At 35.3% G+C, this 26,106-nt stretch overlaps 4 protein-coding genes across 11 annotated transcripts; 2 read left to right on the forward strand and 2 right to left on the reverse strand.

The window, feature by feature from the left end:
* Nucleotides 1–429: 429 nt before the first annotated feature.
* Nucleotides 430–2,593, forward strand: LOC100646480 (peroxisomal biogenesis factor 19). The gene is made up of 5 exons (XM_003399594.3): nucleotides 430–741; nucleotides 1,085–1,267; nucleotides 1,329–1,486; nucleotides 1,563–1,793; nucleotides 1,923–2,593. Exons 1-5 carry the CDS (start codon nucleotides 681–683, stop codon nucleotides 2,148–2,150), a joined length of 861 nt encoding a protein of 286 aa, XP_003399642.1. The 5' UTR covers nucleotides 430–680; the 3' UTR covers nucleotides 2,151–2,593.
* A 2-nt stretch (nucleotides 2,594–2,595) lies between these two features.
* Nucleotides 2,596–5,026, reverse strand: LOC100645172 (probable phosphoglycerate kinase). The gene is made up of 5 exons (XM_012314675.3): nucleotides 4,768–5,026; nucleotides 4,274–4,622; nucleotides 3,820–4,158; nucleotides 3,534–3,753; nucleotides 2,596–3,426 (listed from the first exon to the last, which is right to left on the reverse strand). Exons 1-5 carry the CDS (start codon nucleotides 4,827–4,829, stop codon nucleotides 3,149–3,151), a joined length of 1,248 nt encoding a protein of 415 aa, XP_012170065.2. The 5' UTR covers nucleotides 4,830–5,026; the 3' UTR covers nucleotides 2,596–3,148.
* Nucleotides 5,027–7,240: 2,214 nt separating this feature from the next.
* LOC100646154 (tau-tubulin kinase homolog Asator) lies at nucleotides 7,241–20,922 on the forward strand. 6 transcript variants are annotated; one of them, XM_020865974.2, is made up of 15 exons: nucleotides 7,241–7,576; nucleotides 11,580–11,712; nucleotides 11,832–11,979; nucleotides 12,115–12,329; nucleotides 12,749–13,018; nucleotides 13,226–13,312; nucleotides 13,426–13,707; nucleotides 13,793–13,961; nucleotides 14,072–14,382; nucleotides 14,485–14,781; nucleotides 14,948–15,232; nucleotides 15,309–15,576; nucleotides 15,772–16,155; nucleotides 17,769–18,171; nucleotides 18,334–20,922. In XM_020865974.2, exons 1-15 carry the CDS (start codon nucleotides 7,569–7,571, stop codon nucleotides 18,386–18,388), a joined length of 3,315 nt encoding a protein of 1,104 aa, XP_020721633.1. In that variant the 5' UTR covers nucleotides 7,241–7,568; the 3' UTR covers nucleotides 18,389–20,922. The 6 variants fall into 6 exon arrangements, with proteins under 6 accessions (XP_020721633.1, XP_020721636.1, XP_048267126.1 ...); XM_020865977.2 differs by lacking the exon at nucleotides 7,241–7,576 and adding an exon at nucleotides 10,265–10,571; XM_048411169.1 differs by lacking the exon at nucleotides 7,241–7,576 and adding an exon at nucleotides 10,585–10,777.
* Nucleotides 20,923–22,144: 1,222 nt separating this feature from the next.
* LOC100648993 (galactose mutarotase) lies at nucleotides 22,145–25,935 on the reverse strand. Of its 3 annotated transcripts, none has more exons than XM_012314673.3 (5): nucleotides 25,703–25,935; nucleotides 23,506–23,714; nucleotides 22,987–23,357; nucleotides 22,444–22,869; nucleotides 22,145–22,312 (listed from the first exon to the last, which is right to left on the reverse strand). In XM_012314673.3, exons 2-5 carry the CDS (start codon nucleotides 23,705–23,707, stop codon nucleotides 22,232–22,234), a joined length of 1,080 nt encoding a protein of 359 aa, XP_012170063.1. In that variant the 5' UTR covers nucleotides 23,708–23,714; nucleotides 25,703–25,935; the 3' UTR covers nucleotides 22,145–22,231. The 3 variants fall into 3 exon arrangements, with proteins under 3 accessions (XP_012170063.1, XP_012170062.1, XP_048267142.1); XM_012314672.3 differs by lacking the exon at nucleotides 25,703–25,935 and adding an exon at nucleotides 24,701–25,488; XM_048411185.1 differs by lacking the exon at nucleotides 25,703–25,935 and having other exon boundaries at nucleotides 23,506–24,274.
* Nucleotides 25,936–26,106: the final 171 nt, after the last annotated feature.

Raw genomic sequence — 26,106 nt, forward strand, 5'->3', positions numbered from 1 at the left:
GGCCCCATAAATTAACAATGTCTTATTCTCGACCCATGTCTTTCACTTCCTTAGAAATTTTGTTGTCTGTCCGTCTTGCGCCATCCTTCTCGCCTTCCTGCTCATCGCCGCACACGTAGACACTTTTTTCCACGAAACACAGCGCTCCCACTCCATATATTCAGGAAGATGAGGCCCATTGAATCATGGGGCCAGAAACACCAGGACAGGTGACCCTGCACCAGAAAAGAAAGGATAGGTGTCGAACATTGAAAGCGAAGAAAGGGGGGGTTTCTAATCTATTCCAGTTTTTGATTCTTGAACGTGAACTTCTTTCCGTTGCAGTCGAAAAATACAAATTAGAATAAACGATCGTTTAGAAACATCAATGTCTTTTTGAATTCCCGCGCATTCGTGCGAGCAGACACCAACCCATGTACTTTTTTCTTGAAAGAACCCAAGAAAAAACGTAACAGGATCAAAAGAATATGTCGTTGTTTTAAAATTACAATCGATTCTCGATTAATATTAATTGGTATCAGAAATCAGAGAATTCATTCATTTATGTTTTGTCCACATACATACGTATGCTGATATATGTAAACGATGATAAAGCTATAACGTTTTGTTGCATGTATTATAAGTTTCATATTTTCGCATAGTGATTTAAGGTTTAACGACAAAATTACAAAACGATAGCTATGGCTGACGAAAACTCAACAAACCAAACGGAAGATCAAGAATTAAACGATTTATTAGACAGTGAGTAATTATAACATTCTGGTGAATTTATAATAAACATAATTAAAAAATCCTAACCTCAAACTATATAAATACCACCTACCTTTATCTCTCTCTTTCTATTTAATACGTTTATTGCATGCTTTTCTTACAACTTTATTTGGAAAAGTATAATTTAATTAAAGAAAAGGAAGAAAGGGGAACAGGAAAAAAATATTTATATTGTTTTATAATGATAAATAATAATATGCCGATTCTTTTATTACGTAATTAAAAGAAAAAAATCAACTAGTATACCTAGCAATATTTGTTTGTTTTACACTAAACTTTGATAGAATTGACAGTTGTATAATCATTTACTCAGGTGCTTTGAAGGACTTCAACAAAGAACAAATATCAAATAAAGAGGATATGTGTAAAGCAGATAATTTAGAATCCACAACAGATAAGAACACAACTGATATATCGGAAGATGCTTGGACTACAGATTTTGTTAAACAAGCAGCAGAACAATTTGTAGAAAGCCTACGAAGTTTCATTCAAAATGGTAATTGTTTATGAAAAACACAAAAAAGATATTATTAACAAATTTTCCCCATTATAAACAGATAGCGAATTAGGAGTTTCTTCTCAAAAGATGGCACAGACAGTTGCTAGTACAAAAAACAGCGAAGAAACCTTTGATAAAGATAGTGTGAGTAGAGACTTTCAAACTGCCATTGCACAAGCATTAAACGACTTGTCTACAACGTCCGAAAACTTACAGGTAATTGTTTCAGAAATCATGAGGGTCTTTCTTTTATTTAATTCTTTGTATGTTTTTTTTCGTGAAAACATTGTAGAGCGAGGCTGATTTATCTGAAATGTTTGGACTAGCATCCTTGGAAGATGGGCCAAGTGCCATTCCACCATTCATGCAAGGAATGCTACAGCATTTATTGTCAAAAGAAATTTTGTATCCGTCACTAAAAGAATTAGTAGATAAGTATCCTGAATGGTTAGAAGAGAAGAAGACAGTGATATCATCGAGTGACCTTCAGAGGTTTAGAAAACAGCTTGAATTAATGCAGCAGGTGATTATCCAATAGGAATAATTATAGACAAAAGCAATTTTCACACGAACAACAATTATTTCCACATAGGATAACAAGTTAGGATTTCAATCCTAATATAAAGTATATAAAAGCGTCCTTCTATTTTAGGTATGTATGGAACTCGATAAAGAGAAAGATGGTGATACGGAAGAAGTGAAAAAGAAACGTTTTGAGACAATAATATCGTTTATGCAAGAAGTACAAGCTTGTGGTCAATTACCTGAAGAATTAATAGGAGAACAGACAATGCCTTTTCAAACTGATACTGAGGGCGATCCAGTGATTCCAGCGTTACTACGCATCATGGAAACACCGCAGAATTGTTGCTTAATGTAAATCCATCCTAATAATTATTTTTAGACCTCTGCGTTCATAATAATACAAGAGGTTGTTGTTTAAAATAAAATATCGAGGTAAATAATGAATTGGGATGTTCAATCCATGGATCTTTTAGATGTGTTGTAATATACATATATAGCATATAATATACATGTATTACAATATACATATCTGCTATAAGGGATATATGGAAGACTATTTAACATAATTTATTATTCTCAATAATGATATTTATCAGTATATCATGTTTGTAAATAGTAATGTTCCTTGTATGTGAGTATATATATGCGTACGTATGTACGTATATGTATTGCTGCAAACATTAGATATTTTTTGTATACGCTTGAAAATAATAGAACACCATTACATTTGTAAAGAGCGAAACTTGATTATTTTCAGTGGAACTTCAACAATACACAAGAACCATGATAATCGCATAACCTTTGTTTTATTAATTTATTTATCCATATTTGTCCATTTTTGCATTTCCATCTTTACATAGAATACATACATTTTTTGTACGATTATCCATGTTTGTATGTTACGCTATTATTTTCTCTCGCAGGCAAGTTATATGATATCAGCATTCTTGCGCATGATTGCGGCATTCTTATTGAACATTGTATGTCGTTTTTGATAGAAAAATCGTCACACGAGGGAATAATAGCATGCAGAATTTAACAATTTCAACAATGATATTGGAACGTTACATCTAGTATATATGTAGTTGTTTTTATACGATTACAAATACATTTTATGCTTTTTATATTCACGAATGCAGATATATCTCACATGTGAAAGCAAAAGGAATTTTCCAAACATAAATCATACCGATACGATATAGATTACTAAGGTAATTTATACACAATGATAAATATCCTATTTTATTTTATTTCATTATATTACGATGCTAGTTTGGTAATTAAAGAAAGTTAACATCTTTTAAATAAAGATGCTAACAAAAATCTAAAGATGTAAATGACATCGAGCAGAGATTATAACGGAGAAAGGGCCGCAACTCCCGGTAAAATCTTTCCTTCAAGAAGTTCTAAACTTGCGCCACCACCGGTGCTCACATGGCTTACTTTATCTTCTGTTTTCCATTTAGCAGCGCAAGTGGCTGTATCACCACCACCGATTATGGTAATAGTACCTCGTGACGTTGTCTCTACAACATTGTCCATTAAGCTCTTTGTACCTTTACTAAAATTTTCAAATTCGAAGACACCTGCTGGGCCATTCCATACGATTGTTTTTGCTCTTTTAATAGGTTCTGTGCATTAAATTGAATAAAATTATAAACAAATATTTTTTCGATATTAATTTATCTGAAAATCTCAGATACATGTCGATGACTAAGAATAAATGAATAGTATTTACCACTAAATAAGGTGCTTGATCTTGGTCCGTTGTCAAGTCCCATCCAACCATCAGGTATACCATTTTCTACATCCGCAGCACCAACAGCTGCATTTTCTGCGAATTTGTCCGCGATAACGAAATCAACGGGCAGATGTATTTGAACTTTATTTCTCTCAGCTTTAGATAATAATTCATTAACGATTTTCGCACCCTCTTCGTCAAATAATGAATTACCAATCTGGAGCACGAACATTATACTTTTAATTTAGATATTTCAAACAACAGTTTACCATGCTGTATTTACCTTCATGTTTTTCGATATCTTTAGAAAGGTGTAAGCCATTCCACCAGCTATGATCATCTCATTAACTTTATCCAGCAAATTATTAATCAACTGTATTTTATCTGCAACTTTGGCACCACCCAGTATAGCCAAGAATGGTCTTTCAGGATTATCCAACGCTTTGGCAAAATATTCCAATTCTTTTTTCAGAAGAAAACCACTTGCTCTTGTTTCATATCCTTCACCAAGCATAGAGCTGTGAGCTCGATGGGCTGTACCAAAGGCATCGTTAATATAAATGTCTCCTAATTTTCTCAATGACTTCCTAAATTCTTCTACTTTTTCCTTCTCTGCTTTTACCTAAAAAGAGAGAGAAAGAAAAAAGAAAGGAAAATGAAAAACAGAAACAGTTTGTTGGTTTTACCTAGTCAAATCTATTATATAGCATATAAACAATAGCATGTAATTTGCTTACTTTGGTTCCATCTGCTCCTATTCCTTTACCTTCTTCTTCTATGTGAAATCTTAAGTTTTCAAGTAAGATAATAGTTCCAGGCACTGGATTGGCACATGCAGTTTCAGTCTCAGATCCGACACAGTCGTTCAAGAATACAATCTCCTTTCCAAGTAAGGACTTTAGTTCTTCCGCAACAGGTTTAAGAGAGTACTTCATATCTCGTTTACCATCTGGACGTCCCAAATGTGACATTAAAACAACAGATTTTGCTTTCTTTTCAAGAGCATATTTGATTGTATCCAAAGCAGCAACGATTCTCTGGTTATTGGTGATTTTACCATCCTTGAAAGGTACATTGAAATCTACCCTATAGTGGCAATGAAGTTAATGTTCACGAGTACCATAAGGTTAAATTTATTATTTAGATTATTTAACCTAAAACTTTGATATGTTACTTGGTAAAGTTACGCATTTTACGTAATAATCATTTTCTAGGTAAAAAAGAGTTATACCGTATGAGAACGCGTTTATCCGTAAGATCCACTTTATCGATGCTGAGCTTGTTTAGCGCCATGCCTCTGAATTTTGAATATGTTTGAATATGTGAACTTGATACAGTATTACGTATAACAGAGAACGTGTTATTATCGCTTCTCGATTTTAATCCACTTCGTTTAGCGTTGCAGCTACTGGCAAAACTCCCGATCACTTTCAAGTATCTCCTATCGTCGTGACGCTTTGGCTCAACAAAGTCAAAGAAAGGTCGACGAATACAGCGACCTCTGAAAATCTTTTGAACTGTTCGCATTAGAACAACCAGAGAAATCGAGACAATAAGGAGGATGTCAAAACGCTGTTGAACCTTGATCCGTTACTTATTTTTGTGTTTGTAACATACTTAAATGTCGCATAAATATTTCCAATGAAGTTATACGAATTATTTTGAATGGAAATTAATGGACAAATTAACAAAAACAGACGGCAAGAAACAAAATACGAAAAATCGTATTAATACATACATATATACATATATAACAATTACTTATAAAATATGTATTAAACTTATAATTAAACGAATATGAATTAGATTAATATGCCATCGGTAGGTTCATACCACTCGATAATCTTTGCAACAATTGTTGTAAAATGTGAAAAAGATAACAGTGATTCAATGTTAACCGATAAATATCATACTATATACGTGGAAGGTAGATTAACATTCGCATATTATTTACGTATATGTATGTGTATATACATGTATACATGTACATTACATGTATCTGACAATAGGTGAGATGTGTGAATTATTACTTACGAAAAGTGTCGAGGAGTATGGAAAATATGAAATTTAATCAACTTTGTATTAGCACAAAGATATAAAAATTATCTACAGTGATCACACGAATGCATTATTAAAGTATATAAGTGAAACAATAAAAATGGTTAATCGACTCGACGATTGGATATATTATCGTTGATACGAGCATGGACAGAACTACTTATGTTCCATAAGCGGTGTTCAATCAACGTCTGGTATTCCGGTATTTCGTTCAACCGTTGCTATTCTCGATTCTGGCATAGTAGCATAGTCGTACCCAGTTCATTTGTTTGATATAAAAGATATAACATAGAATAATTGAATTATGTAGATAAACTGAAAATTGGCATTCCGTCATTCACACACGTGTTTGTATTCGCGCGTGTAGTAATATATTGTGCGGTATATATATACACTGGATTAATATCTTCTTCTTTCTTGTAGTTCTTTCGTCCGTCCTGGTTATGGGATTTCGATTTCGGTAATTGATCGTATTTCGATGAAAACAGAATTAAAAGTTGTTCTATACACGAAATACGATGAAGTGAATCGGTTATCGTTGGCGACTATCTAGAAAAATCGGTTTTGATATTCGTTGAATATAAGAATCGTGTGAATCTCGTGTGAGCATGTTCTAACCGATGCTGTACCGAAATAACACAACGTTGCTAAATGCGAAGACGAAATACGCGAAATATAGCCGTGTATATTTTCTCACAAAGAATCTCGGCTAAAATCATTTAATTCGGCACAACGTCTGAAAAAAGGTAGGGATACCGTCATGTTTTATCATGTATTATGTATTATATTTACGCAAACATTTGTGTGATCGTTATACATTTCGCATAATCGCATAAGCGTAATCCCATAGTAGGATATGTAGTACGAACAATGTCGATCGACATGTCGAACCAATAATCTGTATATATATATTGTATGCCTGTAATTCGCGGAATTATCGAATTTCTATTGAAATCAGTTAAATTTAAAATTTACCGATTTTCTTTTTCCTTATCAAAAAATCAAATTTGCATTTCTCATCATCGTCGACCATTAAATATCAAATACATACATATTTGACACGAGATCAACTAATAAGTGGACATATCATAAACTGATTAATCAACTAATCGATTAGATATTGTATATGTAATTATATAATTATGTATTATGGAATATAGAATAACATTGGAAAATTATGGAAGATTATGTAATTGTTAATTAAGCGTGAACAATAGAACAATAGACTAGAATAGATACACGTTTGCAAGAAAGAAGAGAGAAAAACAGTTTGATAGATGTGTACCGAAAGCGTGTAGCTGGTAACAGATATACTTACGTACATATACATATGTAACAGTAGCGTCCGCAATCGGTTCGGTTCAAGGCGTGCGGCTTCGTAGGCCACTACAGAGGGGGGACATATAGGTAGGGCACGGGGACCGGGGTGAACGGGTTGGATGGCAGGGAAGATCGAGGAGGGAAGGAGACGGCGATGGAAGAAACGGAACATCACGCTGATCGTGCCTCGTGTCAGTGTGTGTCCAATGTCCAATGCCAGTGGAACGCGACGATTCGCTTTCTGGCTCTAACTCGCTCGTCGTCAGAGAACTTGGGCCACCGGTTCGTAAACGAACTCACGGTGTTATCTAGATCGCGGCGACGAATTGTATTCGTTCGCTGATTCGTGCCCTAGATGAGGAGGATCGTGAAACCATTCACTAGAAATCGCGCTACGTTTATATCGATTCCATCCGAGTAACCGATCGAATTGTTCGTTCGTTTCTAGTGCCGAATCTCGCAACGATCGACGCATCGATCTACTATTACTATCGTCCTTGCTACTGTTATCGTTGTTACCACCGTCCACTACACGCAAACGTCATCGTAATTATTCTACTTGACGTCGTCGTCGTCGTCGTCGTCGTCGTCGTCTTTGTGTAACCAACTTTCCACTTGGCACAATCTTTATGTGCTTTGTCTTTACTTGAAACTATGAAGTGGTATGTGATTATCTCTTTTGAGATATACCCTCAAATTTCGACCTCCTACTCAACTTCTTTCCCTTTCTATCCCTTTCCAGGAAAGAAACTTGTGTTCCTTTTCTATATGTTTCTATATCTTCTTTGCGTTCTCTAACCCGCCAATTGTTTTTACCTTTCTGTATAAATACGTAAGTTTTACCGAAACGCCTGACAAATTGCGTATTTTGAACATTAAAAAATTACATACACGAACGTGTTCGATTGTATCCATATAATATATACGTAATACATAATATATGTATAACTTTCAAGTTTTTATAACTTAAACATGTCTATGGGAAAAAGAAGCAGAGATGAATGATCGCAACAAAGATGCTTAACATTGACACTGACTAAAATTTACAAGCAGCAAAGCTACTTAGAAAAATACCTTGGCGCGGAGAAAGATGTTACTTTACGTTTCATGACACGCACACACGCGCGCGCGCACACGCACACACACAGAGTGGGGTCGTTTAAAAATAGACGTTTAAACTTAAATTATGCCCTCTGGCGAATGGAGTTAGTAATTTAAGCATTTCGAAATTTCATTACTCGATTTTTATTAAACATGTGCGAAAAGACGGTCGAACGCTGATCAAAAGAACAATCGCGCGTCATCCTATTTAAAATCTTATTCGAAATCCAAAGAACTGTTGCGAACACTTTAATCATCCTGTAAAATATTTGTTCCTTTATCAACATAGGTCGCGAAGTTCTAAAATGAAAGTAATTGTATCGTTCGTTTGTACTTATAAAACAGCTTAAAATCATTTAAATTTATAGAAACGCCTATTCACAATCGGCAATCGATAGTTCGTCTTATTAACTCTAAATTAATTTTTCTATAAAAAAGACGTTCAACTTTTTTATTTACGATTATTATCTTCTACATACATATACATGTGTGTTGTTTTTTTTTAAACGATAAATAGAATCAACCCGAATAAAAGAACAATTCTTACCTTGAGCATGACATTCGTTCACGAACATGTGAGAAATGCACGGCTTCTGCGTGACTAACAATAAATTCGCACGCACGCACGCGATTCGGCCATGCCGTTGTTAGGTATGGTATCTGGACCAACTCTCAACTATATATCATGTCATTTACTTACATCGATCAATGTCACTAGCTGACTTAATTTGTGTTTAAACTTTCATAGATATAAAGATATCTCTTTTTCCCATCTCATCCTCAAACACATACAAACTTACAACTGCAAAGCTAAGAGAACTAGGATCTGTTTGAAATTAAAATGCCTCAATGGCTAAACATTGCCTTCGTTTACGTATTTCCGGAGAAGAAGTAACAACTTTTGAATTAGTTGTTTCGAAAAGAGATGTTAACAAATTCGAAGCAATTACTTACATATGTAGACCTTAAAATTGTTCGCATTGGGATATACACACGCATAAGTAAGTAAATACATATATATATATATAGGTATGGTTAGCGGAAGAAATACTTATCTGGAAACTTGAAAAATACTTGGATACTTTTTGGAAAGCTCGAAAATACTCGAAGATCGGCACAAGTGTAAATGTACACTTACAGTTAATATGTAACAAGTTTGTAATGCCTTCCGGTTTTTAAAAAAATATACTCAATCTGTAATATCCTCTGTTCGTATCGTTTAAAATTATATTTTCATAGGTCCAAATCTCTTATACATAAAGTGCTTTCGTCTCATTAGAATCATTTACAAAAAATATGTACGATTTACGCTACAATAATAGTAAAATAATAACGGTAATCGCAAAAGAATCGTAAGTACCACGAACATGAGTATAAATACGATACAGCGATCGATATGTCTTCTATGTAAGTAGATAGGTACTTGAATCGATTTTACATCGTGGTACAAGACATGAGAATTCTTCGGATTCATTGATTCTTGTTTAGATAAAAAGGAGAAGCCTTTATCATCTACTACTGTGTACACATCTAAACGTGTTATCCTCCGTTTTATTCTTAATGACAAGAAATGAATCAAACAGGTGAATATGTCACGACACTATTCAAGGTAGTATCAAAGAAATTTGACGATCTCCAGTAAAAATCATTCACAATTGGTAATGCGCGTATCCTATCTTATTATGTCGAACGTAATAAAATATATAACTATGTAATACGTGTACATACACAGCTATTACTTGAAATTACTAAAAAAGGTGTACTTACAGATTTGAGTTGTTTCCTTCTCATTAGTTTCTTCTAAGCATGAATACTCTTTATAATATGTTTTACTTTTGCGCATAGTCATGGTGTAGCCATTATTGAAGCTATTAATAAAACTGGAGATAGATAAAATATAATAACAATTATCTATGATACATATGTAAAGGAGCGTAACATGCAAAACAATGAATGGATACGTGAAAATGTTAATAACATTTTGCGGTGGGCGCTGTTTTGTAACACAGTAATAAAAATAGAATGGAATGGAAGAGGAAACGCTGCGAAATACGCGGTGAATTTTTATGAAAGAAAAGAAGAAAGAAGGAGTCAAAGAAAGAAGAGATAGAAATGCGTACGGCACGGGAGGCCTAGAACGTTTAATTCCGAAATACTAATGATTGAATCGCGAAATGTTTGAAATCATAGAGGGAAAGGATAGGACGGTGAAGATCGATCGAGCATTCAGGTCGCTATCTTGCGGCGTTTATAAGCATTACGAATGCCGTGGTACGAAATCGAAAAATGGCCGTTCCATCGGTGTTTGACGGGCATATCTACTAGAGCATTGATGAACATACTTGATATGTTTGATCGGTGGTGAAAAAAGTGATCGTAAATGTAGAAAGAACAGTGTAATAGAAATTCGGATAAAATAAGATTAGAAAGGATCGAAGGACCGCGTTCGAGTGAGAGAAACAGTTAGGAAGGATTGGTGGGGTAGGGTGGGGTGTGGTAGGGTGAAAGTGTGGGAGGGTGAGCAAAGGAAAGGAGAGGAAGGAGGAATACGAAAGGGTGAGGTGAAGACAGAAACTAGTAGGAAGGGGAGGAAGTAGTGGTAGAAAGAATCGGGGGAAAAGGGGGAAAACGAGGGAAAGAAAAGAGATGGAAACGGGAATCGTGCGGGATCGTGAAATAACATAAAGCACTGGCTGAGAAGAATTCGGATTGTGTAGAAACGTCATCAACGATTGCCAAACGACATTGTTAGTGGAAACGAAGTACTAATCATATTTGGATTGGTTGGTGGATCGTGCGGGTTGAATTTAGGAGAAGTTAAATGATAATGCTGTAGTACAATGAAAAGTTCTACGCGGCTAGAGTTTTTTTTTTAGGACGAAGGAAGCAAAGCTGTATATCTTTTCCTTAGCTGCGCTTCCCCTCTTGGTTTATAATCACTAAGCTCGGCCTTGTTCGGCTCTGTTCGTAATAATAGTTAATCCAAGCTAGAACAGATTAGAAGCTCGAACAAAAATTTCTTTGGCGAAAATTTGCGTTGTTGCGGGTACGAACAGAGAAATTTTGCAAGCGATTCGGGGCAAGGATAGCAGAAGGAACCAAACGTGACACCAGGTGACGGGTCGAACGATTGAACGTGGTTGAACGATTGGTAGAGTAGACGATCGCCCCCTTCATGCCCGATGCACCCTTCGCTCGCGCGTAATCATGGCTGCCTAACACAGGGCGCTCAGTATCGACCAATTTCCTACTGTAATCGTACTATAATATGCTTTAGGTTAAAAACCTAACCTGTCACAACCGTACAGGGTGTGTCGTTTGTCTCACGTTGACAGTTGTAAAGTTCGCTGCGTCGGATCGAGCTGTTTCGCATTCCACTTACTGCATTACGTCGCGATTCATTTTGATTCTTCTTCCATCTTTCTACCTATTCTTGCTTGCTCGCATCGTCGCTTGTCGCGTATCGGCCAGAGGCTAATACAAGACCGAAGATCTACACCAGCATGCGAATATTCTTTTTAATTTTTAACGAATCTCGTAATAGGGTTCGCTTGCGCATTCTAGGCATCCCGATCACTCTACAACATTGCAGCCAAGGAATGTAGGCGACGAAAGTACGGATCAAAATAATAATATAACTATGATGAGCGAGGATTTGCTGCAACCTGGCCATGTGGTCAAAGAACGCTGGAAAGTCGTGAGTCAATCTATATCTTCTTTTCTAAGTCTCCTTCTTTTTCTTTTGCTTCTCCAAACTGCCAATCCCCAAAGTATCTTGTCTATTTTAGTTTACCCAGCAATTTCTTCTCTATGCAGGTCAGGAGAATAGGAGGGGGTGGGTTTGGTGAAATTTATGAAGGGCTAGACTTGATGACCAGAGAGCAAGTTGCGTTGAAAGTTGAATCAGCACGTCAATCAAAGCAAGTTCTTAAGATGGAAGTAGCAGTATTGAAAAAACTTCAGGGTATGTTGTAATCTTATAATTATATAGAACTAAATTAGCGTAAAAGCATGATTTATATACCATATATACATATAATACCCAAGGTAAATATTGCTTTTATCTTTATTAATGAATGCTTGTCATTTCTTATTGCAGGCCGAGAACATGTGTGTAGGTTTATAGGTTGTGGCCGTAATGATCGATTCAATTATGTTGTAATGCAGTTGCAAGGAAAAAATTTAGCCGAGTTACGACGTGCTCAGCCTCGTGGTGCTTTCTCATTATCTACTACTCTCCGTTTAGGACTTCAAATTCTCAAAGCAATTGAAAGCATACATCAAGTAGGCTTCCTTCATAGAGACATCAAACCTGTAAGTTTATCTTAATTTGTACAACATTCTCAGAATAGTGTTTAATTTCAAAAAAGTTCTTGTTATTCCTTCCTCGTTGTCCCTATTATCTTTGGAAACCAATTTCCAATTTGTATTGATGTAATGATTTCCATGTTCTTTTTCCATTACTGTACAATGTACACCTATGATCGACCAATGTGTGAGCATCGCATACGCATATTTTCTTCCAATTTCAGGCAGTCACTTTTACCATCCGCATGCACTTATTTATATCGTATCAAAATTTATTATTATTATAAAATTTATGTTCAATCGGAATAAGATACATGTTTATTAATTAAAAAATTGATATTTATACTTCATGAAAATGGTATTCGTTATTAATCACTATAGCAAAAGTTGCAACTCGTTCTGTATAATTAATGTTATCTTTGCAGTCAAACTTTTCAATGGGACGACTTCCGCATACATCGAAGTTAGTTTATATGTTAGATTTTGGTTTGGCTCGTCAATTCACGACGGGTACTGGTGAAGTTAGACCACCTCGTAGCGCGGCAGGATTTAGGGGAACCGTCCGGTACGCATCGGTGAATGCGCACAAAAACAAAGAAATGGGCAGACACGACGATTTGTGGTCATTATTTTATATGTTGGTAGAGTTTGTTAATGGACAACTCCCATGGCGAAAAATAAAGGATAAAGAACAGGTATACCAATGTTACAAGTATTCTTGGCTTAATTGATCGATACGCGTCTTCTTCACCATAAAAAAATGATCTCGCCTAAGCTTTAATGTATCGTTTTTCCTTTTTTCTTTCTCTCTCTCTCTCTCCGTCTCTAACTTTTTCCCTCCCTCCCACCTTCCTTCCCTTTCTCCCTTCCGCGCCTCATCCATCTATCGTTTCTTCGTCTAGGTGGGTCTCATGAAAGAAAAGTACGATCATCGCTTACTTTTAAAACATCTTCCAGCGGATCTCCGTGTTTTTTTGGAACATATTCAGGTATGCGATCTTAATATTCTTTTACATGTTTCAAAAAACCAGCTGTTTTTATTCAATATATAGTCTTCTAATTAATGCATGTGATCGAGCAATGAATGGAATATCCTTTTTAGAGTTTGGGATACGCAGATAAACCAGATTATGCGATGCTGGCAGGTCTATTCGAACGTTGCTTGAAACGTAGAGGAGTGAAAGCTACTGATCCCTATGATTGGGAGAGGCCACTTATATCGAACGAAAGTTTACCGACTACCAGGTCTTTACCTAGTAACTATCAGATTCCCATGCATCCATTACTGACCACAGCTACTACGATCAATCAAGCACCAACCACGCCGAACGTCGATACGAATAATCAAGAAAACGTCGAACCCGATAACAGAAAGGAATTAGACGTAAAGAGATTAAATAGAAACGTTCACTAGACATTACTAGTTGCGTATAAATTACGGCGGATATATTTCAGCATATCTTTTACAGGCGCAAATGGATTATGAAAGTATATGTAGAAGAAATAAACAACGTGGAGTAGAAGGAACTTCGGTGCCGTTTACATCAGCTATCAGCAATCACGGCCGAGATAAAAATTGTAACGCCACAATACCTACAATGGATAATACTCATCAACAACCTGGGCAACAAGCTCAAGGTTATTACCTTCAAAATAAGATTTCATTTATTAGAAAATATCTTAAGCAAGTGCTTAGCTTGATACCATCATGTTTGTTCGCGTGTACCTTTACCATTTCATTTCTACAGACTCGCCTAAAAAGAGGCGTGCAGTTTCGATGGCAGCAGAACCACAAACAGGCGTGGTAGACAACGAAGGAGACGCTTTAATGGCATCCGCTCGTTCTGCTTCAGAAGTTCCTCGCAATAAAATTGGAGCTAATGCTGCAGCGCCATTAAGGAAATCCGCAAGTGGCGCAACATTTGCTCGATTACGAGTAACATCTGCGCCTGAGGCAACGCCTGGCGAACCTCCCAGTCCTCGTGTACAAACTGAAGTCGATGCCTCTTATTGTTCCTACGACGTTACCAATCCAAAATACGTTGGCAATCAGAGCCCCGTGTGTATAAAATCGTAAAAGCTATTTACTAAACTCAAACAATATAAAAGGTTGTTTTTTTCTAATTTATGTCTATTCCTTTGTGGATATATATCCTGACAGGTTACGGAACAAAGAGAACCATTGAAAAGAGAACCGCGAAGAAGAACAGATGGACGTCAACAAACAAGAGCTAGTCGCGCCGCAATAAGGGACTGTTCCATAACTCAGTTCGCGCAGATAGATGACGACAATGTATCGGCGTTGCAGCAAGTGACTAAAGGTGGTGGTGGTCTGACCCTCGCTTCTCAGTGGAAATCACAATTTGACGATTCTGAAGAGACTGACAACGAATGGAAAGGAGAGAATTTACAGAGTCCCGAGCATAAAGGGACCAACATGCCAATTATGGTTCCGCAGGTAACTGTTTAAAATGATCATGTTATCATAAGTTACGTTACAGAATCCAATTTCTATAGTCAAGTTTTTGATTAAGTTTTACATGCAAATAAAAAGTTTCCACGTTCTGTTTTGATATGTATTATTGCGCATCATTAATTTGATTTTATCAAATTTCAATTTATAGTCGACAGTTGGTAGTGATGCTGTGACCATCGCAACTTCAGTACCTGCATCTATCGATGCGAAAACGACAGTGGTTCAATCAACCACGTCGATCGCACCGCAACATTCAATAATACCAACTGCCCTCTCACGAATAAGTGAAGATTCTATGAAGCCTGCGGCTCCTCATAGGTGCTTAAATATTGCTGGCATTGAGAAATATCCGGATCTTCAAAGTGCGCTTCCTCGCGCTTGGAGCGTTCCTGCGTTGGCGCCGCATGTTCGCGCGTACCTCGAAGCACCGTTGGTCCGTAACCATTTTATTTATATATATTATACATATTTGAAGTTTTATAGAACTACGTATTGTTTTCGAATAACAGGTTCAACAAGCTGCATTCGATGATTTGTTGTACGAGGTTGATGTTATGAGAAATATAGCTACACGTTACGACGAACCGAGACAAAGCCCTCCACCACGAAGGGCGAGCGTACCAGCAGTTGCTTTTTCACCACCGAACACAATACCCAGCACACCTGGAGGAGAAGAAGAGGAGGAAGCAGTGGCTGGAAGACTAGAAATTAGAGTAGTTGATGCAACAGGTGGTGCAACCGTTGTACAAACCACCGCGGATAGAGAGCCATTGCAAAGTAAATATAGAAACGCATTAATTTACTATATTTTTGCCCGACCTCGAATGTTTTTAAAGATTTTGTTACTATGTTGCTATCGCAGTGCTGTTGTTGTTGCTGGCGGTGATATGTTTTTGCTGTGGCTATTATTGTGTCACATCATATGTCGCTATCATCTTCGTGATTTTACATTCATTTAATGCAATTTTATAGGAAAAATGACAAACGGTACAGTAGACAGTCCGGCTATCCTAGATAATTCTAATCCGGAAAGGGAAGAACCATCGATATACGACGATGCTGTTGAAAATCGAGCGCCTATCGATGATACCGTGCACAAGGAGAACAACACTATCACTGTCTCGACCACTATACCGAACGTGGTACCACTTCGTGAATATAAGGACGATAAAGAAAAGGAGGTCTCTAATAGAACTCATAACACTGTCAGTAAAATTCCAATTCCGGTTAAAAGTCCGAGATGTTCATTATCGGAATCAACACCAGAAACGAATACGCAAAATACCAAAAGCATCATGGGAAATGAAGTAGAAATATCGTCTACACCTGCGGCTGCAGCCAGAGAAAAAGATGCTAGTTAGTAAGACTTTTTTTTTTAGCTTACACTGTAATTTTATGATCCTATCTATCTTCCCGAACTCACGTGCGTTACATGTTTTAATACTGTACAGATTCGATTGTACAAGTTTTACGAATTCTGTTCTTTCTGTTCTTCACGAGTTTGATCGTTTTTGTAATTGATAAAGTTTGCAGGGTGAAAATTCCTTAAAAACGACAAAGCCATCGTTGATATATATATATATATATATTGCTTTCCTTACAGGATTACAATGTTCCGCTTCTACACGAATATCACGCACAATATCCGATAGCCACTGCCTTATCGATTTCAATGTCCTTAAATATGTTGTCAAAGTCATCGTTCTGAACAACTTTATGTTATAAATATTACGACTGCTCAATCTTAGATTTCGTGTTATACATGCAAGTATGTTTAGTATGGTATTATATATGTCGCGTAGAACTATAGACCTTTTTCAATATCTTCGTAGCGATATATAAACAATGACAAGAAATAACAAAAATTCCAGTCACTGAATTCCAAATGGAAAGGAATAAGTAGGATTAGGCTATTGAAGTGATGGCAAATGGGCGATTTAAATTCAATGACGTTAGAAAAAAGAGAAAATACTCGGTCTCCCAGGGATAAGTACTACATGTGTTCTATCAGCAAATTTGTTAGGAACTTATTTGTTACAAACGTACCCGGTCACCATGAAAGACACTTATCGGCTGTACAACCGAGCAGTAACAATACCAATTATAGTGTAGCTACAGTAACACAATTATAATTGGAACACACGCGTGCATATGCACGCAATAATTATAATATCTAATATACAATCTTGTATAAAATATAGAAAGAAAGTACATACAAATATAATACCAAACATAGTTTTGTGTATAACTCGAAAACTAAAACGAGGGCATCCATTATATTTACATATATATGAAGAAGTTGTCCAGAATGATGATCTTGACAATATGTTAAAAAAAAGAGGTATCGAAATCGATGAGGAGTTAGCTATTTGGCGTACTCAACTACCTATATGTATATATATATGTGCCGAAGTTTTAATATATATATATATATTAAACACACACATATATTAAAACTTCAACAATGAATCAATTCAGAAAGATTACAATGAGAAAGAGTACATTATAAGGAGAAATATTTATAATCGTTTGTTTGGAAAATTATAGTTTAAATTGTTTAGTTCCACTTTCTTCGTTTGCCTTTCTTTTACCTGTAAAGGTGCCCAGCTACAGAGATGCCACAGAGATGCCACAGAGATGCCACAGAGACGCCACACAGTACTATTATCGTTTGAAAATTGTACATCTTTCCTTCGACTATTACTTATTCTTTTTTTATTACGTCTGCAATGCGTTCATGTGTGTGCGTATACATGTATGTGCATACATCCGTTGTTTAATAAATTATATCCTGAAGATTCTAAGAACATACACTGTTAAATCAAAAGGTTTTCAATTCTTAAGTAATTGGAAGGAGGGAAGGGAGGGGAAGGAAATGGAAAGTTGTATTTTTCGTATTTTGGACAGCAATTTATAACGATTAGGATTGGTTATAGCTTCTTAGCAATACTAATATTAATAAATTTTAGCTGTCAAGGGCAAGCGCTTGACAGTGGAGGTATTGCGACGCTGCTTGGCATTGCCCGATGAACCATCGATCTTTTCACCTTTAACGTCGGCTAATTCGACAGAAGATGAAAATTTAACTGGATGTACTCCTGCGTTACGTCGCCGAAGGCAAAGCGAGAAATATGTGACCGATGCCAGCCAATTAAACCTTCGATTTCAAAGACCGCAACGCAGAATCAGGTCCCATTCTGAAGTATTATCCAAGTTTTCTCCTAGAGGAGTACCTTCGCATCTTTTAGGAGAGACGACTAAACGTACCGATGAGAGTAGTGACAATGACTCCGATAATAGTGGTCCACCGAATGCTCAACCTCCACCACCTCCTACATCTCTGCCTCCTCATATTGCAGAAAATAATGCTAGGTATTTATATGACTGTGGTATATATATATATATATATATATATATATATATATATATATATATATATATATATATATATATATATATATATATATATATATATACATAACATAGTTTGGCTATGCGTGTTAATTGACGAATGTTAATTCATTTAAATTACAGATGTCGCAGATTTCGACCTATATCAGATGGGACAATAATCAGCAAAGAATGGTGAGATACAGTATCATCTGCAGAGGCGAATTCAAGTATTTGTTTGTATCAACGATCGGCAGAAACCTTGCGATCTGTTCGTTCGAATGTCTGGAATCTTTCTTTCCGTATGAGAGAAAGCAAGAAAGTAATGTTAATTTCACGATGATTTGATTCAAAGTGTCGCATAAAAGTTGTTAATTTTTCCGTGAAGGGAAAACATAAGAAATCGTATCACGTGAGAAACCATTGCTTTCTTAGGTAAAGCAATTTTGATTAAAACACTAAACGTTAAAACGAAATGAATATGACTTGAAGAAATGCTATGAAATGTTTCGAGTTCCCCGCGTCAAATGAGTTAGAAATTCTTTTAGATCAAGTTGCAGAAGCAGTTGTGTATTTCATTCAGCTGTAAGACCCTGTTGCAAAAATCATATGAATTGGTGGTGCTTCAAAGAATGTACTTCCTAGTCTACAAAGGTATGTGACGACAGGATAAAGTTCATTAAATATTTATCAGGTACATACGTTAACAAAGACACAACTACAGTTCGAAATGAATTATTCCTCCAAAAAAAAAAAGAAAAAAAAGAGAGAAGAGAAAAAAAAGAAGAAGAAGAAGAAAGAAGAAAAAAAGAAAAAAAGAAAGACATATCTCCTTCTCCTTTTTCTCTAGTCGTCGTCGTCGTCGTCGACGCGTCGCCACCACCGCCACCGCCACCGCCATCGCCATCGCCATCGCTATCGCTATCGTCATCGCCATCGCCATCGCCATCACCACCGTTCCTGCCTGCTACCATTCACTGTTCTCTTATTCTTATCCCTTCCTTCCTTGTCCCCCCTTCCTTGTCCTAATCGTCTTCCCATTTTTTACGCACCCCTGCTTTACGCGAAATTCTTTCTACAAAATACTCATTTTCTAAATATTACAATCCCATTATCTGCACTTTATAGGAAATACCATTGCAAAATTTAGTTGTTCACCAATGTAAGGAGAGACTGTACAACGTTATTCTTATTGATTATGCATTTAGTGAAGAGAAATTTGAATATAAGGGCAAATTGTAGGAAATAACCTTTACTAATTGAACAAAACTTTTCGTGATAGTTTTCATACAAAACTAATGTACGATGGATCACGATATAGATGGTCAAAATCGATATTGGATATATAATATGACGCTAACTGTTGTACCGTATTTATTTTAAATACATAGTAGTTTTAAACGAATTTTCGTGAGTTATCAAGGTAACCGGTACTCTTTGAAAAACCACCATTACGCAACTAATAAAAGATAGCAAGAAAGAATCGTTAACGTTAAAATAACAGTTATATCCTCGAGCAAATGTATATCTCGTCCGAATTATCGTTTTATGGATGTGTAACGTATTAGCTAACTGCTTGTATTAAGGCTGCCACGAAAGATAGATGAATTCAATTACGAGATCACGATTAATCACTTGTCAATATAAGCAAGCCTTCTTCGATTGGTTGACAAATTTTTCGTCATCAAGATTTAAGCGATGAAAAAACTGTATTAATAAATAAGTACTCGAAGAGAATGTTATAGTTAGATTACATATAATCACGCGTATTTGTCTTGCACTTCCCGATAACGCGATTTTTCCAAACACTTACAAATCCGCAATCGAAACAAACATAGTGATGCATAAAACTAGTCAAGTAGAATCCTTTAGTATTCTATTAATGAAACCAAATTTGCGCATAGAGTTATAAATATTATACTTGTACAAAATAGTTTAGGATTTATTTTGTGCAATGATCGAAATAACGTTAAAGATACGATGAGATAGCTTTAAGTTAATGTCACGAGAATAATTTCGCAATATGAAAACAAGTGTGCAGTATGCGCGAGCAAAAACTACGTGATTATCGTAGACGAAATGAGAAACGGAATGATACGCGAATCTATCGAGTGCATATTAATCTGTGTACGTATACACACGAATATGTATATCGTCATACTACATTTGTTCGTGCACTCGCGTTTCCAAACTTCATCTTTCAACTCATCCAAAATTTGTTGTGCGAACGTACGTAACTTTAGAATGGAAAAGTGCCACCGACGATGAATATACTGTATGTAAATCGGTAATGAATCTGTAATTGAAGATAAAGTGTACGTTTGAATGTAAACAAATACGCATAATATAGCTCATTGGATGTATCTCTATAATCTAGTATATTTGAATGTATCTCTAATCTATAATAGAAAAGTATCGTAAGTTACTTATAACATTCACTTTGAAAGTTCGCACTCTGTTAAAAATAAAGAAACAGTGTGCGTTTTGTTTTCGAAACTACATAGAACTTGCCATTGATGCATCGTTTGAGCGAATACGAAATATTTTATTGAAAATTAAGGAACCGTAAAACGTATTGAAAAGTTACAAATTCCGCGCGTAAATATTGCACACATCTATTCTATATGAAATCATACATATTTTCCATAAATGTCAAATCGAGTTCATTAATTTACTTTGAAACTTTTAATAGATTACAGAGAGAAATAAATGACTCATAAAGCTACCAATCCATATATATGTATATGTGCGTAATTATGTTTTAAGGACTATCGCGTGTAATCACAAAGGATATGTTTACTCAACGGTAATTGAAAGCAGACAGATAATCTCGTGCAATATAAGTACAAATGAAATGAAAAATACCAAATTTTTATTTTTAGTGATTGATAACTATATTTTTTTTTAATATCACAGTTAATATCGAAGTTTGATCCACGAAAAATGTTAAATATATTAAATAATAAATAACTGACGTACATTGACGACATGAAAAATCTAAAATCAGTTTCATTACATCATCATTCATTACATCGTATTGACTGTGTCTCTATCGTCTCCGTCGTCGTAAGTGCGTACGTACTGGCTTATATTTACTTATTAACCTACAATCATACATTTTACACCCATATGTTGTCATATTCGTTTACCCACTTTCCCGTATTGTTAACCATTTTCTATTCATTTAATCGTTAAAAGATATCAATGAGTATCAGTCTACGCCGCTTCGCCGCGTCGATAATAATATGTTCTCTTTAAAGTTTACAAAAAATTATAGTTTAATACTTTAGAATTTAGAATCTCGTCACGTCTGATAGTATCATTATCATAGTGTTGTAACAAGTAAATATTTTGCGTGATCATTTACAGCAATTTGTGCAAGTGCGACAAGGACGTTTGTTTAAACGTTGTTAAACGTTCGATATCACAAAGTCAAGTCGATCGACTTATATACATATCTATGCGTATAATACTTAGTAACTATACATATGTCAGGCAGGAACGTATAATATAACCTCTTTTCTCGAAGCTGCAAAAGGTAAGAAAAGTAAAAGCAAAATATCGAAATACAATGATCCACACCGCGTGTCGATATGATCATTTCATTAAAATCATTATCACAGCCAGCGAGATAAATTATAAATATAAAAGAATGGCGAAATGTATATTCAACGTGTGTTTTTATTTCAGATGATGATTCTTATTAGTAGACTCTCCTTTACTCAAAAATTGCTATGTATCCCTATTGGTGCTATTGGATATTATTTAGAAGGGTTTATATCCTATCGTTATACTCCTCCAACTGCACCAGTAATAGAGCAACGCGAAGAAAGATTATTAGCTAATATGAATTCTATGTCTGATGAAAAAAGACATTCTCCATTGGAAGTTAATCTTCCACCCTCCTTGTCTATATAATTATTTATATAATTTAAGTATGTATTAGGAGAGAATATAATATATAACATACTTTTATTCAAATTATTAGAACATAATAGTCAAAATACAATTGTATCATATACAGAGAATAAGTATGTACTTTTTATGCTACTACTCCAAACTTGTATATAACAGTATGACGATAAAGCTGTCCAGGTTCAAGTATGCTATTTGGAAAATTTTCCTGTAAGTATTAAAGCAAAGATATTAACTTGAAATGATATATTGAAGTGGAGATTTAGTTTGTTTATCATTTTTTAGTCATTTATAACTGAAAAATATCATTTAGCCTTAAATCTTAATTCTCATACTTACTTGATTGACTGCATCCGGATAATTTTGTGTTTCTAAACAGAATGCACCATGTTTGAAGTATGTGGTTCCGTTTTTCCCCCTAATACCCGGGGTCTCGCGTTCGGGTAAAAAGTTGGCTGTGTAAAATTGCAATCCAGGCTGATTCGAAAAAACTTGTAAATATCTTCCAGAAGTAGGATGTAAAACTTTGGCGACGAGGTTTCTTTCGTTTGCGGTATCGTTTACTCTTAAACAAAAATTATAATCGTATCCACCACCTGGTACTTTGTCAATGACATCTCCGAGTATGGTAGAGTTTCTCAAGTCCATCACGGTACCGAGGACCGATCGTATTTCTCCAGTAGGAATACTTTCTGTGTCGGTGACTGTCCAATGATCCGCATTTAAAGTAAACTGATGTTTGTACAGTTCGCTTGCGTTACCATTCTGAAATATATCCAATTAAAGCTAATTACAATGAAAATCAGAATGTAGGAACAGAAACAAATCTTGTCAGCGAAGGCGTAAAACATGATAAATTTCTAAATTGATTGATTTACGAACATGACCAGCTAGATTGAAGTAACTATGATTAGTCAAGTTAATAGGAGTAGCTTTGGTGACGAAAACTTTCATCTCGATGCGTAACTCTCCATCGATGGTTAATTGAAAAGTGACCGAAGCTATTGCATCTCCAGGATAACCTTCGTCACCGTCCTCGCTTAGCAAAGAAAGTACAAGCTGGTTACGCTGAATAGCGGCATTCCATATTTTCGAACTCCACCCTTTAAAGCCACCGTGAAGACTATTTTGTCCTGCATTCTTAGCCAAATGATACTTTTTCCCGTTCAATGTAAATTCCCCATTTTTTATACGGTTCGCGACTCTTCCTATCGTCGCACCAAAATACGGTTTATAAACCGTGGACGAGTAATCTACAAAAGAAATCGTTCGAAAGGAAAAAGAAAAGAATGAAAGAATGAACAAATATGTATGTATATTATTTGAAATCAAAGGTTAATATTAAAATCTATTACGCAAATGAATCAAATAAGTATACAAACGCAAAAAATTATCCTATACCTTCTACTTTATCGAAACCTAAAACGACGTCTGCTATTCTTCCATCTTTGTCTGGAGTTCTAATAGATGTTATTGTTGCGCCGTACGTTACGATATCCACCTCCTGACCCGCGTTATTTTTTAAAGTGTACTTCTCAATGCTTTGGCCATCGACAGATCCCCATTTTGTACAAGATATTAATTGTTCACCATTCGAATCCATAATCGATCTAATCGGTGCGGAAATTATGTGTACGAAACATCGATTGCAATATTTATATTTATATAATGCACGCACGCACGCACGCACGGAGGCTAAAGTTCGTTTTAATGGAAATAAAATTATTGCCATTTTTGTTTTCTATCAGTGATAATTCTAATCATTCTCTGATTTGAATATTTATCTAAATTACCATATAAAAGAATATTGTCAAGGCATAAACCTTCCACTCTACTATACGATGAGCTCCGATGGGAACAATTGTTATTGATATTAGTTAATAACAATTGTTCTTATTAGATCATAAACAAATTGTGTTTGTTACGTAAAAACCGAAGACCAGACTGAAAGAAGACAGAAAAAACAAAATTGTAAAGCTAATTCCGATGTCCGGACGGTATTCTAAAAACATGAAAATCATAATAGATTAAAGATCTCTCAATCTGTAATTAGTTTATTAAAATATAGTTATTTGTTTCAAGATTAATTCATTCAAGTTCTTTCTGTATTCTTTCTAAATCATTCGTTAATTATTCAAGTTTATTTAATCCAAAACTCATAAACAGTGGCAGAGTACTTTAGCACTCCACGGGCAACGATCCAGTCTGAAATTTCTCAAGTCTCTGAACGGTCACGCAACACTGTTTGATAGCTTTCAATGCGTAAAATCCGAAAACACAACTCTGAACTTTAAGAATTCAGTGAACGTTTCTAGAGTATTTGATAGCTTGCTTTGACGCTAACGAGACGAAGCGGTAAACGTAAACAAAATTTTGATTACCGCGACTGCAATCGTTTACATCTACTGCCATGTCTCGTTGGACAGGCTATATACATATGTACTACCTGGTATTACATATGCATACATACGTACATGTATACATACATGTATAGTTAACGCACGCTCTTTAGAAAGAGAATGCGATTCAACATTATACAAATTATTTATAGTTTTTATATTCTTATCTTTAAAGTTAAAGGTAATTGTAATCTTACTTGAATAACAAACAAACTGTTATTGCCACACAACGAAAAAATTGCATGATGACAGCAGTATGGCAGCACTGTAACCAACTTATTCAACAAAGCACTAAAAATCTCTCTCTAAATGTCTCTCGTTACAATGTTCATATAAGTATACGTCGTGCGTACCTCCTATCTTTTCGTCATTGGATGATTATATTTTCTTTCATCGAGATTAAAAACAATTAAGATAAAATAAATGATCATATATTTATCTCTCAACTGGGAAAAAGATATAATTGTTATAGTTATAAAACATTGTTTCGACGCAACATACATACGTAGCTTATATGATTATGAAAAAAAAGAAAGAAAAAAGAATCAGAAAAAGAATTTATCTAATCTGTTTTGATTATGTGGTAAAACCGACCGATCATAGTATATCTGCGATATCTTAACGTAAGAATTTTCTCTATCTACATGTTAAGATTCTAAAATCTTTTTAGTAAATAATTTCAATTTCCTTCTAGTATTCTCATTGCGTTCGTCATATTCGTCGAAATGGGGAAAATGAAAACGAAATTTTTCGGATAGCCAAGTAGCCTGGGTGGAACAAAGTTTACGTGTCCCCTCGATATATCGAGTAACTTAATAGTGTGTTGTTATCATCGTTTGTTTTCGATGACCTTATAAAAAATAAATTGTTATTTGAGATAACATGTATTTTGCTTTCTACATATTGAAATTGCAATTACAGGACAAAACAGCGAAACGAGATAGAAAGGAGTTTTGTTTAAAAAAAGTTCACTTTTGAACTGAATTATGATAATATCTATATGATATATATGATATGTATATATATCAACATTTAAATGTATTTACATGTACGTACATATATGTTGTTGCAAAAGCTTGACAAGCGAATTTGCTTAGATAGATAGAACACAGATAGAGTTCGTTTTTGTTTCGATTTTGTTTCTTTGTGTTTCATGTGATAAATACATATGTACGTATAACAGAAACACTAATATATACCTTTTGGCTGTATACGATGCAACGTGCTGACAATAACGTTTCGAAATTTCGAAATTATATTAATTCAAAAACAGAAGAGCGCAACGGAGGATCTTGCCAAATTTTGTCCAAGCTTACTTGCGCTGACAACTGATGATTATTTCTGTTTCTCGTAGTGTTCACAGTTTTGGTTTCTGTACTCGAATTCTTCGTATTATTTCACCAACAAATCGAAATTGTTTCTCAAGACAAAATAAAATGTTACAGCTGAGTTCATAGAAGGCAAATTCAGCTTATGCACGAATGGTGTAAACAAGTGCTCTTATATATATAATACTTCCTCTGTAGATAATGAAATTGTACATCGCAGTAGCGCTACCATCGTTCAAACGTAAGAGAGAAGTAGGAACGTAGGAGAAATCTAG

This window comes from Bombus terrestris, chromosome 12 (genome assembly GCF_910591885.1).
Source record: "Bombus terrestris chromosome 12, iyBomTerr1.2, whole genome shotgun sequence".
Taxonomy (NCBI): domain Eukaryota; kingdom Metazoa; phylum Arthropoda; class Insecta; order Hymenoptera; family Apidae; genus Bombus; species Bombus terrestris.

Coding starts and splice junctions, on each gene's coding strand:
- LOC100645172 (XM_012314675.3), bottom strand. CDS start 4,829: ATGGCGCTAAACAAGCTCAGCATCGATAAAGTGGATCTTACGGATAAA. Junction 4,159..4,273: donor TAGGAGCAGATGGAACCAAA/GTAAGCAAATTA, acceptor CTCTCTTTTTAG/GTAAAAGCAGAGAAGGAAAA. Junction 3,754..3,819: donor AGATATCGAAAAACATGAAG/GTAAATACAGCA, acceptor TTCGTGCTCCAG/ATTGGTAATTCATTATTTGA.
- LOC100646154 (XM_020865974.2), top strand. Junction 13,019..13,225: donor AAATAAAGGATAAAGAACAG/GTATACCAATGT, acceptor TTCTTCGTCTAG/GTGGGTCTCATGAAAGAAAA. Junction 13,313..13,425: donor TTTTTTTGGAACATATTCAG/GTATGCGATCTT, acceptor TATCCTTTTTAG/AGTTTGGGATACGCAGATAA.
- LOC100646480 (XM_003399594.3), top strand. CDS start 681: ATGGCTGACGAAAACTCAACAAACCAAACGGAAGATCAAGAATTAAAC. Junction 1,487..1,562: donor CAACGTCCGAAAACTTACAG/GTAATTGTTTCA, acceptor AAAACATTGTAG/AGCGAGGCTGATTTATCTGA. Junction 1,794..1,922: donor AGCTTGAATTAATGCAGCAG/GTGATTATCCAA, acceptor CTTCTATTTTAG/GTATGTATGGAACTCGATAA.
- LOC100648993 (XM_048411185.1), bottom strand. CDS start 23,836: ATGGCAATAATTTTATTTCCATTAAAACGAACTTTAGCCTCCGTGCGT. Junction 23,358..23,505: donor AGGTTTCGATAAAGTAGAAG/GTATAGGATAAT, acceptor TTTCTTTTGTAG/ATTACTCGTCCACGGTTTAT. Junction 22,313..22,443: donor ATCCGGATGCAGTCAATCAA/GTAAGTATGAGA, acceptor TAATACTTACAG/GAAAATTTTCCAAATAGCAT.